Here is a 15690-nt window from a genome sequence, read left to right as displayed (position 1 = left end):
ATTATATAATTATTTTATTTCATAATTAATGATAATTATTATTATTAGTAATGGCGACACTAGGGGGCGCCATTTAGCAACACATTGTGTATTATAGTGTGTGTGTGTGAAAAATAGAAATAAATAAAAGGCTGATTTCACTCAAAACCATTTTATTGTCATTTCCAGAGTAAAAAAAAAAATCAGGCACATATAATAATAATTTGTGATATTTGTTTAAAAAGTCTTGGATATACAGAATGTACATTTACAAACATTAAGAATACAAAACAAATCAACCTTCACTTGAAAAAATGATATCTGGTGTCGCAAATGTGCACTCACGAGGGTGTGTGTGTGTGTGTGTGTGTGTGTGTGTTCACGTAGTGTTGCATGCATTTAACGTTGATATTAACCTTTAATTAACTCACATTTCTGCTTTATTTAAAATACATTAAAGTAAAAGATGATTAACATTAAAGATATAAAGTCTTTCCTTTCAGTAAAAGTAGAAATAACCTTCAATCTATTGTTCAGTTTTTGTACCAACAATCATTTTAAAGACACACACGCACACACACACACACACACACACACACATTAAAGTGATTTATGAGGACTTGTGTGTTGAATAACTGAAGGAGGGAAAGAAAAGACAAGCGGCTTCTTCTTGAGATGAAACATCCGTCTGTACAACATAAAAGTCGTTTTAAAATCTCCTTTTAAAGACATGTGAGTTTAATAAAGTAGAACAATAGAGAGAAACAATAGAAAATAGACAATAGAGCTGACGAGAGGGAACTCATGGGGCGCTCCAAGCAACAGGATGGAGATCAACACGGAATAACTTTGTTTGTTTCACAGGTTTCTTTTAGTTAAACGTGCAGAAAAAGGACATTAAATTAATATCTTCATAAGAATATTAAATATGCGTCTACATGTGGAAGAGTTTGGAACTTTAACAGCGTCAGTTTTCATACTTATCGCTCAAATTATACCGGATATTCTCTGTTAATCTGCTCATCTCTGGAGCGTGGCCGTGCAGGCTAGCTGTTTCCACCCGGATCAAGTGTTTGTGCTAAGCTAAGCTAACTGATTGAGATGTCACACAACATGCTTTTAAAGGCTAACACCTTTTAAGGTCTTTTTTTATAAGACTAAACACATTTTAAAGCTTTTTTTTTTGCATCATTCAGCCTTTTTGTTACTCTTCTATGAAGACCAAACGCATTTTAAAGTATTTTTTATAAGTCTAAACACCGTTTAAAGTCTTTTCGGATATGGATTAAAGCAGAATCTTCCGCTAGATAAAAACATGTGAATTCTGGATATGATTATCTTCATCTTTCTTTCAATAAAAGTAGATTTTTGGACTCCTTGGTCTCACATTGCGGTGAGAAAAAACAACATGTGACACGTTATCGCTTTAAACTTTGTTACTTGTGTGGCATTTGTGTTTTTTAGTCCATAATCGACTCGATAGAATCGATAAATTTGGTTTAGTCGCTCGTCTCCGTTGGCGTCTATTGTCCAGAGGATAAGAAGTTCAGCAAAGCACGATGCAGACAGACAGCGGGCCGCAGCCGGAGCCGGACGCCCTCCAGTGATTCAACTAGCGGAGGCCAAGACACAACAACAACAACAACAACAACAACAACGGGGAACGCACAAATAAACAAGGCCGCTAAAAAAGATCTGGTGTTTTTAGATCGTACCGTTTACTAAACACATTTATCTTCTTCAGACTTTTTATAAAAGCACAAATCTTTAAGAGGTTTTAAAAACTCTAAGAGTTAAATTCATCTACATACAAAACGTTATGACAGTAATATTAAACTACGACGACGCGTCAAAGCCCTTTTAGTTCTAAATAAATAAATCAAATAAACTAGAAGAGGAGATCAAGATTATAAACCGTCAGAAATTAAACTAAAACACACCGATGTGAGCCGCCAAGTGGGAAACGTAGGACAATAATATTTAATTATGTTCATTAAGAAAAGCACATATATGTATTTATCAGGTCATAACCGTAAGAACTAAACACGTTGGCGGCTAAACTCGTGACTGTAATCTCAATAAATTGCATTTATTTCTTACGAAGTCTCGACTTTATAACCTTAAAGAACAATCAAGGGTTTTATTTCTTGGAAATTCGCGACTTTGAGCTGAAAAACATTGATTATTCTCTGCATATAACTTCCTCATAATGTATTATATATTTCTAAAGTGATTCTGGTATATTTCCGCCGTTCTTTACAGCTGGTTTGCTCCAACGGGAGAAGCCTCGCAGCTCGGCCCCCTGGTGGTCGTCTTCGGTAGGACGAGCACATTTTAAAGGTCCAACTTCTCGTTTTTGGCGTCACAAGTTTGCAAAAAAAAATCTGTTAGGCGTCAAAAATAGCCGTAAGTCCTCGGATGTGGATTGTCTTCGTCGCACTTGTTCAGAAAGTAATCCAAACGGAGTTGATGCAACAAAAGGTTTTTAGAAAAAGCTGCGTGTTGAGTGTCAGTTTTATTGGTTTTCTTATAAAAAAGTGTTGCCCGTGTTCCACCAGAGTCTAAAATATGAGATAAAAGTATCAAAACAGTGAGACGCACAACGCTTCATGTCTGCAGAGCATTCAGCTATTTAGAAAATGATTATAAATACAAGTTTCTCCTGTTTGCATATTATTAATACTAACGAGTGCTAAAGATCAATAAAAACAAACCGATACGTGTCGTTGTGCTTACGTGTAAAATAAAACGAAACAGATTTTCAACGAGATAATTAAAGACGTTTTAAGTGTTCAGAAAGATCCTGAAAGGACCTGAAAGTTCGGCTCAATCTAAAACCTGTTTAGTTCAAAACTGGGATACAGTAAAAGTCTCGACACTCAGTTTGAATTCTGCCTGAAATAAAAACCTCGTTGTGTTTTAAATACGCTCCTTTTTTTAAAAAACATCTGCTGAAAAGTCCTTGAGCTGGAATCAGAAGTCGGGAGATATTCTGTAGTTTTCTTGTTGCACCGTTAGCTAGAAACTACACGATTAGCATGACACATTAGCTATTTAGCGCTGTTAGCTATAAACTACACCGATTAGCATGACACATTAGCTATTTAGCGCTGTTAGCTAGAAACTAGACCGATTAGCATGACACATTAGCTATTTAGCGCTGTTAGCTATAAACTACACCGATTAGCATGACACATTAGCTATTTAGCGCTGTTAGCTAGAAACTAGACCGATTAGCATGATAAATTAGCTATTTAGGCCACAGAAATCTCCATTTTCTCCGTTGACTTCCTTGATATTTAATTAGCTTGTTTCCAATATGAAAACTGGATGAACTGATCCATGAACTTATCATTAAAGTTATATTTTGCTGTTTCTACATGTAATTTGTCAAAAAGAAGAAAGGCAGTATTTAATTGGCTGAGTGACTGAATGATTCAAGTTTTAAAATATATTTCATCTGGTGATTGATAATGTTTCTGTCATTATTGCTTCACTGGAGCGTCGTCGTGAGGTCGCGGCGCCTCGCTAAGAAAAGACGACGCCGGCGGTGAAAGAGGAAGAGGAGGAGGAGGAAGAGGAGGACCGGCCGGACGGCTACATGTCGGCCCTGACGAAGGAGGCGAACATCCCGTCCTCCTGCTCCAGCAGCGTCTCGGGTTTGTCGTACTCCAGAATGTTCCCTCGCTTCATCACGATGACCAGGTCGGCCGTCAGGATGGTGTGAACGCGGTGCTGCAGCGGGAGGCAACACGGGGCAGTTATGTCTGGAAATATAGACCTCGACCTTTGTGGAGAGATATCTATCTATCTATCTATACATTTATATATGAATTTAATAATATAATAAATAACTATGTAAAAAAATATGTATGAATATATATATACATTTATACACAACATGCATATGTCTATATAGTTATTTGTTGATCTCACACATGAAACTGACACTGTGTTTGTGGTTGAACTGCAGCTCTGAATCTTCCAAAAAGCCGTAATAAAGTTGCATTAAAGTTGCATTAAAGTTGCATTAAAGTTGCAATAAAGTTGCAATAAAGTTGCAATAAAGTTGCAATAAAGTTGCATTAAAGTTGCAATAAAGTTGCATTAAAGTTGCAATAAAGTTGCAATAAAGTTGCAATAAAGTTGCATTAAAGTTGCAATAAAGTTGCATTAAAGTTGCAATAAAGTTGCAATAAAAAGTTGCAATAAAAAGTTGCAATAAAGTTGCAGTTTGAGTTCTTGAAGCACTGAAAGCCGTTTTTAATCTCGCACGAGGTCACATGCACAAGCACGTGCACGTGCACGTGCACGTCCCGTAGAGGAGCATGCGTCGCGGCGTCGGTACCAACCAGCGGTCGGTGGCAGCGAGGCGGCAGCAGACTCAGACTCCAGCTCGCTCAGCGGGGGAAAGGAGGGAAACCCGAGAAACAGGAAGGAGAGATGAAGAGCAAGAGGGAGGAGGAGGAAGAGGAGGAAGAGGAGGAGGAGGCCGAGCCGAAGAGGTCTACTTGTGAGTCCTCACTAGCACACTGAACAGGCTCTCCTCCTGAGCCAGCAGGTTGGCACCGGAGTCACTCTCCACCAAGATGCCAGAGGAGAACACCAACACCTGCTCCGCCTCCAAGATGGAGGACACGCGGTGCTGGAGGGGGGGAGGGGGGGGGGGGCGAGGAGGACGATGAGGGAGAGAAGAGGAGGGTGAAGGAGAAAGAAAGAGGGAGACGGAGTGTTCAGAGGACGAGACAGCATCACAGAGACAGGAAGTCAGAGAAGGAGATTCATCATTACAGAATGTGCAGAAACCGTTTGAGCGAAAGGAAGAAAAGCTGCAGAAAAAGAAAGATGAAGCTCAGAGGGAAGGAGCTGAAGGAGCAGCGAAGTTCTGGTTCAAACCGGTTTCAACACCAAGAGGAGGACTCACTGCGATGGTCACCACGGTTCTGTCTGCAAACGCCGTCATCACCACTTTCTGCAGGATGTTCTCCTGCAGAAAGAACATAAACGCTTAAAAACATACAACGCTTCTGTAAACTGGTCTCCCATCACAGAGAGAAGCCCCTCATCTGTCCTCACACACACACACACACACACACACACACACACACCGTGGCCATGTCTATGGACGCCGTGGCCTCGTCCATGATGAGGATGCTGCTCTTCCGGACGAAGGCTCGAGCCAGACAGAAGAGCTGCCGCTGCCCCACGCTGAAGTTCTCTCCACCTTCAGTCACGACCGCGTCTGCACAGGATGCATTTAAATATGTGATGAATACACATTTATATATATATGAATATACATTTATACTGACTTTTTCTTGCATTAAATTTCAATTATTCTGGGTTTTTATTTGCGTACCGAGTCCTCCGGGCAGCGCCTTCACCATGTTCTTCAGCTGGGCGATCTCCAGCGCCTCCCAGAGGCGATCGTCGGTGCACGTCCTCTCCGGGTCGAGGTTGAACCTGCGGCGAGGTGACAAGGAGACAAGGAGACGACGCTCAGCTGACGGAGCAAAAGGTAATGAAGGTAATGAGGTGTTTTGGGTGGAAGTGGATTCTGCACAAACTATAAATAAGGATTGTTTCCACCAACTTGCACAGATTTATAGTCTTTGACAGCCAGCAGCTTGTGCTCCAGGAAATTAGTGCTAAAACAGCCAAAAGGGGATTAAAACAAGTAGTTTGTTGAGAGATCAGAGGTGTGTAGGACTGACGACTGATGGGTAACTTCAGATAAAGCTGTTTATTCATCTGAAGGTCTCCTTAGAGAAGACCTTAAAAGATGCAATGAACCTACTTTACACTGTAAAAATATAACAGAAACAGATGAAGCATCAGAACAGAGAATCAGGAAAAGGCCATCGTGGTTTTATTCTCACGCGTCCGCGTCAGAGGAGTCATGAAGGTCGCTTCATTCCTTGTTTATGTCCAACTTTAAACTCCTCTTAGCTCTGTGCAGCAGAGTGAGAGCGAGACACATCTAAGACAACAGCGCGGAGCAGTTACTGTCGACCGTTCACCCCGAGGCTCACGCTCACATAAACAAGAGCCGGTGGACACGCACACAGACAACACACACACACACTTATGTAGGCCGACGTATCTGTCCAAACAAACAGCACATGCTCTTTTGTCTTTTTATAACAAACACGGAGTCGCTGTATCTCCCGGTAACACAAACACACAGAGGTTGTGTGTGTGTGTGTGTGTGTGTGTGTGTGTGTGTGTGTGTGTGTGTGTGTGTGTGTGTGTGTGTGTGTGCAAGGCGACGCAGGCGGCGGAGGAGAAGGAGGACGACCTCCTCGGTCCCGTGACGTCCGAAAACTCAAGTCAGATTAAGTCCAAGCCAGAGTTCCCGCTGTGGGTTCAACTGCTCACCCCACAGCTGGGCCTTCCTGTCGTCACGTGACGCAAAGCCTCTCCGGACCAAACGGCTCGTTAGAGCACTCGGAGACGTCGCATTCGAGAAGACGCGAGGACATGGAGGTCAGGGAGGTCAGGGACACGGAGGCGCTGTGCCTGCGTTACCTGATGGACCCGCTGAACAACACGGGGTCCTGCAGGATGATGGAGAGTCTGGACCGGAGCGTCTGCAGAGGGAGCTTGCAGATGTCGATGCCGTCAATGACGATCTTCCCTGAAAAGAGAACGCAACATTTCACATGATGCATTATTATTATTATTATTATTATTATTATTATTATTATTATTATATGTGCATCCAGACTTTACACCCCCTGAAGGTGCATCTAGACTTTATACCTCATGAAGGTGCATCTAGACTCTACACCTCATGAAGGTGCATCTAGACTCTGCACCTCATGAAGGTGCATCTAGACTCTGCACCTCATGAAGGTGCATCTAGACTCTGCACCTCATGAAGGTGCATCTAGACTCTGCACCTCATGAAGGTGCATCTAGACTCTGCACCTCATGAAGGTGCATCTAGACTCTGCACCTCATGAAGGTGCATCTAGACTCTGCACCTCATGAAGGTGCATCTAGACTCTGCACCTCATGAAGGTGCATCTAGACTCTGCACCTCATGAAGGTGCATCTAGACTCTGCACCTCATGAAGGTGCATCTAGACTCTACACCCCCTGAAGGTGCATCTAGACTCTGCACCTCATGAAGGTGCATCTAGACTCTGCACCTCATGAAGGTGCATCTAGACTCTGCACCTCATGAAGGTGCATCTAGACTCTGCACCTCATGAAGGTGCATCTAGACTCTACACCCCCTGAAGGTGCATCTAGACTCTGCACCTCATGAAGGTGCATCTAGACTCTACACCCCCTGAAGGTGCATCTAGACTCTGCACCTCATGAAGGTGCATCTAGACTCTGCACCTCATGAAGGTGCATCTAGACTCTACACCTCATGAAGGTGCATCTAGACTCTACACCTCATGAAGGTGCATCTAGACTCTACACCTCATGAAGGTGCATCTAGACTCTGCACCTCATGAAGGTTCATGAGGATTCGGGTAGAAACAAGTCTGCACTTTCTGAAACCTGAGAAGTACGCCCGCCACTGAAGTATCTCTCAAGTATTTTACTGATTTGTTTATTAAACTTTGAAATTGGGCTCTCTTTCTATTTTTGCACAGAGGCGAGCGATCGCCAACAAAGAAAACACTAAATCTGTGTCTTCATGAAGCTCTCCTGCGTCTGCCAGAGAGCAGTCACTCGTTTTGTCCAAACAACTCATGAAAACTCAAGATTATTGAGTGTGTTTAGCTTTTTTTGGACAAATGATGGACTAGTTGTTTCAGCCACGATGCTTCTTTCTTGTGTGTGTCTGCGTGTGTGTGTGTTTTAGCAATAGTGTGTATTTGGTCCTGCACGGTTGAACACTCACTTCTCCTCCTTCGGCTTTTATTCCACCGCTTTATAAGGAAATGCTGCAGACACACGCGTCCTAATTTACTGTTGAATGAAATGTCTGCCCAGCTGCGTGTGTGTGTGTGTGTGTGTGTGTGCGTATGGAAAAAGTGACTGTAATCTTATCTGTGTCCAAATAATCGGTCCCAGCGAAGTCATCTTCACCCGGAGAGTGAAAACAGAACGACGTGATTACGACTCGCTTTTCCCAAAACCCAATAAATAAAAAACAAAGACGCTTTTAAGACTCGGTGACGTCCGTCTGGAGGGAGCGAGACCCCAGGAGCTCGCGGGCCGACGCTCGAGCACGAGCCACGTCATCTGTTATGTCCGTACGTCTTGATTTTAGAGCCGCTTCATCCTCTCCTCAGGTACTTAAGAGGCAGGCGGCTCACGCGGAGTCCTGCACGAGTGTTTGAAAAGAGCTAAAAATGCAAAGAGACGTTTAAATAAACATTTCTCCAACATGCGCCCATGAAGATGTGTTGATTAAATCACCTCAACCGGCCGCGTTTGGTTCTCATGTTTGTGTAAAAGACGTTTGACTGCCCTGGTTTACGAGGATCTGATCCAGCGTTTTAAAGCAGTAGTTTTACAACCTTTTGGGCTCCTGAGGCGGATTTATTCTGGAATATTAAGTCTTGGGCTCCCGCTGAAGGTAATAATATAGATTGTATTGCACGTCGGCGTGCTTCATTTTGCATGAAGCTTAGCGTTGGGAATAAACTACAGGTTAATATATGTTTGTATGAAGCGTGCTTTTATTCTGGCGGTGTGAAAAAGACGCTAAATGAGTCGCTAGCAGTCGGCTAAAAGTTCTCTATCGCTTTAAAAAACATAAATATGTTGTTTTTTTATTTAAAATGAGGGTCAGGATTTTCCTGAAGCTGTTGAAGTGTTCATCAGGAAGTGTAAGTCATGTGACGTCTCTCCTTCATGAACACAGAAGAGGCCTCACTGAAGTTCATTTCTTCTTCTTTATCTTTTTCGTGGATCAGAGGAAGAACAACAGAGTTTGAGCTCAAGAGAAACTAAAAGGAAACGACCACGAGGGAAAAGTTTACACTTTATCTGAAGGATCGCTGATGAGACGAAAATGAGGGAAAGAGAGATGGATGGATGGATGGAGGGGGAGAGGGAGAAGGAGAGAGAGCTCACCTTCAAAGATGTCCACCATGTTGAAGAAAGCCAGCGACAGAGAGGACTTTCCGCTGCCGGTGCGGCCGCAGATCCCCACCTGAGAGAGAGAAAGAAAGAAAGAAAGAAAGAAAGAAAGAAAGAAAAAGAAAAAGAGAAAGAGAGAGAGAGTGAGCGTGAGCTCCCCGGTGACACCGGCCTGACACATGACACCCCGCGTGGGAACATCTGACGGAGGCGTGCGACTCCTCGCTGGCGTTTCCCATTAGACTCCAGGTGTCGGGTCCATGAAGGAACTCTGGACCCGACGTGGTAAATACCTTCTGGCCCGGCTCGATGTACATGTTGACGTGCTTGAGCACGGGCTTCAGGACGGGGTCGTAGCGCACGCACAGGTCATGGATCTTTATCTCGCCGTCATGCGGCCAGTTCTCAGGCACCTGAGAGGCGTCTGCGGAGGACAGAGGGTTGTTTATTAGGTACTGCAACGGTTGTTACTGCAGGGGGACGAAGCGGGAGCGTACTGATGATGTCACAGCGCTGACATCACAACCTGAAGTTATTATCACTTCACACCGTGGTCTTTGAACGCCTCCCCGATGTACACGATGTACACAATGTACACAATGTACACAATGTACACGTTGGCCTGCAATTAATGTAAACTTTTACTAAAAAATGTCACAAAAAGCTGCTTTTATTAAAAAACTCATTTAAAATATGCTTCTATACAACCAGGGGGCAACTCCTCGGGCTGTATAGAAGTATATGCTTCATGTGTTAAAGCTGCATTCTCTCTCCTGACCACCAAGGGGCGACTCCTCTGGTTGTATAGAAGTCTATGCTTCATGTGTTGAAGCTGCATTCTCTCTCCTGACCACCAGGGGGCGACTCCTCTGGTTGTATAGAAGTCTATGCTTCATGTGTTGAAGCTGCATTCTCTCTCCTGACCACCAGGGGGCGACTCCTCTGGTTGTATAGAAGTCTATGCTTCACACGTGAAAGCTGCATTCTTTCTCCTGACCACCAGGGGGCGACTCCTCTGGTTGTATAGAAGTCTATGCTTCATGTGTTAAAGCTGCATTCTCTCTCCTGACCACCAGGGGGCGACTCCTCTGGTTGTATAGGAGTCTATGCTTCATGTGTTAAAGCTGCATTCTCTCTCCTGGCCACCAGGGGGCGACTCCTCTGGTTGTATAGAAGTCTATGCTTCATGTGTTAAAGCTGCATTCTCTCTCCTGACCACCACCAGGGGGCGACCCCTCTGGTTGTATAGAAGTCTTTGCTCCTTGTGTTAAAGCGAGACAGGAGCTCAGCTTACCCATAGTTCCCTCGTAGTTCTCCGACTCGGTGCCCAGGAAGCTGTTGACCTTCTTCACGGCGGCCATCTGCACCTCCAGGTCTGCCAGGTTCCTCACGACCCAGTTCAGGTAGTTGGTGACCTACAGAAAGACGGACATGTACGGTGTTATACCGTGAAGCCGAGGACGGGTTTTGGGATATTTCATAGACGTGTTTATTGTGCAAGCTGCTGCCGTGCAAGAGAAAATGGCCGACGTGGACATGAGGAGAACCTTCTTGGTAAATATAGCGAGACTAGCAAATATAAGCACAGTGTCCCTTTAATGAAATATATATTGTAGAAGTAAAAAAATGTTTTAAAAAAGTACTGTAAAAGTCGAGTTTCAAGACGCTACTACCGTCGGCGGGTGTCCCCGCTAGCTCCCCGCTGTAGCCAGCTCGCGCTGTTGCTAGCTCAGCGCTGGCGCTGCTGCTCGCTCTCCGTTATTGCTGTTGCTAGCTCGACAACCACCGAAGCTAGCTGGACCAGCCCCGGCTCGACACTTGACCCAGGCAGTGGTGACGCGGCAAGCTAGCAGCAGCGCTAGCTTGCTACAGCGGGGACACCCACCGAAGGTCGGAGCGGCTTGTAACACGACTTAGTCAGAATTGACTTTAAACATCTTTTTCGCGTCGAGCAAAAGAATCAAAGCAGAGAACACAGCGGCGAGGTGCAGAGAAGCGAGACGTGGGTGCAGTTCCCCTGCCGCCCTGCAGGGGGAGCAGGGACTCACCGTGAGGGCGTAGGTGAGCGCGAGGCCCACGAGGCCCCCGGACGACAAGCCGATGCTCGGGCCCCAGATGGAGGCTCCCGCCGCCGTCAGCACGATGACCGCTCCGAGGTAATCCTGCAGAAGAAGAAGAGGGAACGTTTATTCACGGCGACGCCCCCCCCCGTTAGCGACGACGACGTGCAACCTCGGGGTCCGAGCCGCTCACCGTGCGGACCTCCAGCCAGCGGTTGGCGGCGGACAGGAACAGGTAGGCGGTGTTGTTGGTGTCCGTGAGCTCGAGCATGCGCTGCTTGAACCGAGCCTCGTGTCTGGAAAAAAAAAACACAAACAGAAGGAACACTCAAACTCCTCGAACACGCTAAAGACGCTAGCCCGCTCTTTGATCGCCGCACACAGGAAGTGAGAAACGTAATCATGTATTCGGATATCAAGGTTGTGTCGTCGTCTGAAGAAGAAAACCAGACTCGGTTTGGAGGGAGACCAGTGAATAAAGATAGTGGAACTGTCCCGCGGTTGCCAAGAATCTGTCTGAAACACCAGATTCAGTTGCTGTGTGTATGTGTGTGTGTATGTGTGTATTTGTGTGTGTGTGTGTGTGAGTCCTTGGGGAGGGGAGAAACAGCGTGAGAGCTGTTTAATGTTGGATTACGGCGGCGATGGGAACGAGAGCAAGGACAGAAATACAAACGTCGATTCCAGCGACGTGACTACGAGCACAACGCAGGCTTTAGAAGTATAAATACACCAGAGTACTACAAGAAGTACTGCTGACGTTAATTGTCGTAATACTAGCACTTACACATGTCCTCGCCATGTATTATTGATCGGGCTGCATTAACGCAAAGTGCTTTAGAAGCAGCCGAGAGCCTCGACAACCAGGAAGCAAGTGGACGAGCCAATCAGAGAGCACGTCGTGAAGGGGGCGGAGCTTATTTTACGGGACGAAAATAAAGCTTAAAGCTGGAAAAGCGAGATTTTGAAATTTTTTATTTCCGTTTGGTGCCATTAAAACATCATTTAAATTGTTGTTGTTTTTTCACAATTTGAACCAAATTTTATTTTATTTACCCGGAATTATTTAATTTATTGGATTTTTTAAATTTATTTTGCGTGAAAGTCTTAAATATATGAATCTTTTGTGTGTGTGTGTATGTGTGTATGTGTGTGTGTGTGTGTGTTACCTGAATGCTCTTATAGTTGTGAGACCCTCGGCGGTCTCAGAGAAGTGACAGAGCAGAGGAAGCTGTGTGGAGTCATCCAGATCCTGCAGATCCCTGAGAGAGAGAAGATGTGTATTCAGAGTGTATTCTCAGTGTATTTGTACTTGTGTGTAATACATGCATACAAGTATACACAACAGACTCACTTGGAGGCGACCCGGAAGTACTTCTGGATGAAGTAGAAGGCCACGGCCAGAGGAACCAAGGTGATGAGGAAGCCCGGAGTGATGGAGGAAATGACCCCGATGGCCGACAGGCAGAGCAGCGTGGACCTGGTCAGAGACTCCAGGGTGGGAGGGATGTGCTGAGAGAGAGAGAGAAAGGGGGGAGGGGGAGAGAGAGAGAGAGAGAGAGAGAGAGAGAGAGAGAGAGTTTCTTCATGTTCAGGTGACTGTGGCGTCGGCTTCTCTTGGCCTCGTCTGCTCACCTGGTCGATGATGTTCGTGTCTGCTGAGAACCTGTTGAGGATCTGCCCCAGAGGAGTGATGTCAAAGAACCTGAGGAGAGGCAGCGCGTCATGTGACACCTTCACATGTTTGATGTTGAATGTTCATGTGAAAACTTCTCCTGAAAACCTTTTAATTTGTATATTCACGTTTTTTTTTTTTTTTCGCCAACAGTGAAGGTAGAGACCTGTCAATCACCTTGTAGCCCCGCCCTCCAGCATAACCTGCTTTATGGTAAATTATAGTTGACTCTGAGTGGACCTTAATTTTGAATGCAGCTTCAACACATGAAGCTTAGACTTCTATACAACGCAACCTCAGTGAACTTCAGCGGAGTCGGTCACGTTGCTAAACCCAAGCTGCATGATGGGAATTAATGAATCATAACTGATTAACTTATTAGTTCCAGATGTCTTTAAGGATGTTCCTCCACGACTTAGTTTTGGACTTGCAGTTGAACTCCATGTCGTTTTCACTCACCGACGTTACAGTCAAAATTCATACCGGTGTAGTTTCTAAATCTATTTGTTTTGTTAGCTTTTATTAGCTTCTGTACTTTGTTCACTGAGGTTACTCAACACACAGGAAAACAAGTGCAGTCGCTCCAGAGTGTTTTCCTTGGAGACGCGACCCTGTGTCAACAACTCTACTAGACGATGCAGAGTGTGGTGTGTGTGTGTGTGTGCGCGCCTGTGTGTGTGTGTGTGTGTGCACCTGATGGGAGCGTGGATGATCTTGTTGAGCAGGTTGTGGTGCAGGTGGGTGGCTGCAGAGAGACCCAGAAACTCCACAGTGAGCGAGGTGATGAGGCACAACGTGATGCCAGCCGCACACAGGATGATGAACACGTGCAGGTAGTGGTCGTCGTCCTGCGGAACACACACACACACAGACAGACACACACACAAATTCCTCAATTTCTGTCAGTTGCAATCCACACACGTTTTCTTAAACCACCCCCTTCGTCGTACCTTGGCCTCTAAAGGAGGAAGCGTGGCGTTGCCGAAGGCGCCGTCGGCCAGACCGGCTGCCGCGCTCTGATTGGTCTTGGAGGAAGTCCAGAGGGCCAGCCAGTAGTCAATGGCAACGATGACGGAGTGCTTGAGCAGCTTCGATGACACCATGAGGAAGACCATGAAGAACCCACCAGAGGACATGTAGCACCAGCACACCTGAGGGGGACGAGACGCCGTTGATGCCGCAGGCCAATAAGTGATCGTTATTAACAGTTGTGGCTCTGGTTGTATAGAAGTCTGTGCTTCATGTGTTAAAGCTGCATTCTCTCCTGACCACCAGGGGGGGTGGGGCGGGGGGCTCCTCTGGTTGTATAGAAGTCATTGTAAACATGAGCTGTATGATGGATTACCTCCCATGGGATCTTTGATCTTCTGTTCGTGGTTGTTGACATGTTGTCGTCGTCTTCTTCCTCCTCTTCTTCCTCTGATGGGACAATAATCAAGTATTAAACATGACACGTATTTAAACGTATATTAATATATATTTAGTTGAGATGAATCCGTTACCTTCGTCCTCATCGTCCATCTGGTTCTTGGCCTCTCTGGAGTAGAACGCTCTCCTCAGGGTTTTCCTCTCCAGCGTGGTCTGACTGTCCTGCTGAACGTCCTTCATGTAGAGACACGAGAGAAAAGATTACACAACACTAAACAACAAGTGATGAAGGTATGCACTGCTGCACTGCTGTAGCACGGGAAGTGTATGTATGTTGGTGTATTTATTTTATTAGTTTTATTATGACAATTGATTTATTTATTTTACTATGTTTGTGTATTTATTACAATTTTTAAATTATTATTTTTTTCATAATTATTATATTTATGACAATTCGTATTTCATCCATGCATTTTTATTTTATTTATTCATTTGATGTATTTTTTTATGTTGGTATATTTTTTATTTATTATAATTAATTAATTTTTTCATGTAATTTAATTATTTTTACTTGAATTGTTTATTTTATCTTCCCTTAAAACTTTATCACTTTTTTTTTACTGTAAACTTGTTATTGATTCCAATGCATATGTTGAAAATGTTAAAATAAAATCTTAAAACATGACCCCTGTATGGCCGGCTGGTGTAACGTGTGCAGAGCGTGTGCAGAGCGTGTGTAACGTGTAGCGTGTGCACCTTCTCCAGGCCGTGGTCCTGGCGGTTCATCAGCAGCTTCCAGTGGTCGTACAGCTCGATGTCGTGCGTCTGGATGTCCTTCAGCGTTCCCTCTCTCAGCACCGAGCCGTCCTTCATCGCGATGATCTGGTTCCACGACACGAGAACAGGCTTGAAACACTATAGTATATTATATATTATATATATATTATATATATATAGAGTATCTGGTGCTTTCTGACCCAGTCTGCATGGATGAGGTACTGCAGTTTATGGGTCACCAGGACGACGGTCCGCTTGTCGTCCTGCAGGAACTTGAGGATGCCCTCCTGCATCAGGTGATCGCTCAGGTGGATGTCCAGCGCCGAGAAGGGGTCGTCCTGCGAGGCCCGAGGCAGAAGAAGTGCCACAGTGTGTGTTATCCTTCACAATAAAAGTCCTCCTTCATGTTTAGTTCTTACTCTCCCTCCCTGCAGTATTAGTACATATTATTCAAAAGGTAGAAAAGCTGCTGACAAAGCTGTTCTTATACAATTAGAAACACAGTTTCCTAAAAATCCTTCACAATAAAAGTTCCCAATTATTTATGGTTCTTACTTTTTCTCACTACAATATTAGTAAATATTATTAAATGAAGAAAATCTGTTAAAAAAAAAATTCTACTTCACTTAAACACATTTTTTTCTCTAAATCCTTCACAATAAAAGTCCCATTGTGGCTGGTTCTTACTTTTCCTTCCTGCAGCATTAGTAAACTTTTATTAAAAGAAGAAAATCTTTTAACAAAGCTCTACATATTCAGTTATAAACACATTTTCCTACACAT

General features: G+C 44.5%; 1 protein-coding gene across 4 annotated transcripts in view; it reads right to left on the bottom strand.

Annotated features, from left to right (window-relative positions):
* Positions 1–146: 146 nt before the first annotated feature.
* Positions 147–15690, bottom strand: part of abcc9 (ATP-binding cassette, sub-family C (CFTR/MRP), member 9) — a 38738-nt gene continuing 23194 nt past the window's right edge. For 2 of the 4 annotated variants that reach the window (XR_011078020.1, XR_011078021.1), the window contains 20 exons: positions 15108–15245; positions 14887–15012; positions 14265–14364; positions 14108–14181; positions 13713–13913; positions 13456–13610; positions 12723–12792; positions 12442–12599; positions 12257–12349; positions 11281–11383; positions 11076–11189; positions 10322–10442; positions 9321–9451; positions 9022–9100; positions 6508–6616; positions 5339–5442; positions 5088–5221; positions 4904–4966; positions 4332–4624; positions 3636–3714 (listed from right to left, as the gene is read on the bottom strand). Coding sequence is in view for 2 of the 4 variants with exons in the window: in XM_068586044.1 (XP_068442145.1) it covers positions 3577–3714; positions 4904–4966; positions 5088–5221; positions 5339–5442; positions 6508–6616; positions 9022–9100; positions 9321–9451; positions 10322–10442; positions 11076–11189; positions 11281–11383; positions 12257–12349; positions 12442–12599; positions 12723–12792; positions 13456–13610; positions 13713–13913; positions 14108–14181; positions 14265–14364; positions 14887–15012; positions 15108–15245 (2211 nt within the window). In the remaining 2 variants the exon portion in view is untranslated. Of the gene's footprint in view, positions 3715–4331; positions 4625–4903; positions 4967–5087; positions 5222–5338; positions 5443–6507; positions 6617–9021; positions 9101–9320; positions 9452–10321; positions 10443–11075; positions 11190–11280; positions 11384–12256; positions 12350–12441; positions 12600–12722; positions 12793–13455; positions 13611–13712; positions 13914–14107; positions 14182–14264; positions 14365–14886; positions 15013–15107; positions 15246–15690 lie in introns of all 4 variants that reach the window. The other 2 variants (XM_068586044.1, XM_068586045.1) reach the window with 1 other exon arrangement.

This window comes from Clinocottus analis, unplaced genomic scaffold, assembly GCF_023055335.1.
Source record: "Clinocottus analis isolate CAN_PGR_092001 unplaced genomic scaffold, fCliAna1.0.p SCAF_20, whole genome shotgun sequence".
NCBI classification, from domain to species: domain Eukaryota; kingdom Metazoa; phylum Chordata; class Actinopteri; order Perciformes; family Cottidae; genus Clinocottus; species Clinocottus analis.
This window is presented reverse-complemented; position numbering and strand designations above follow the sequence as displayed.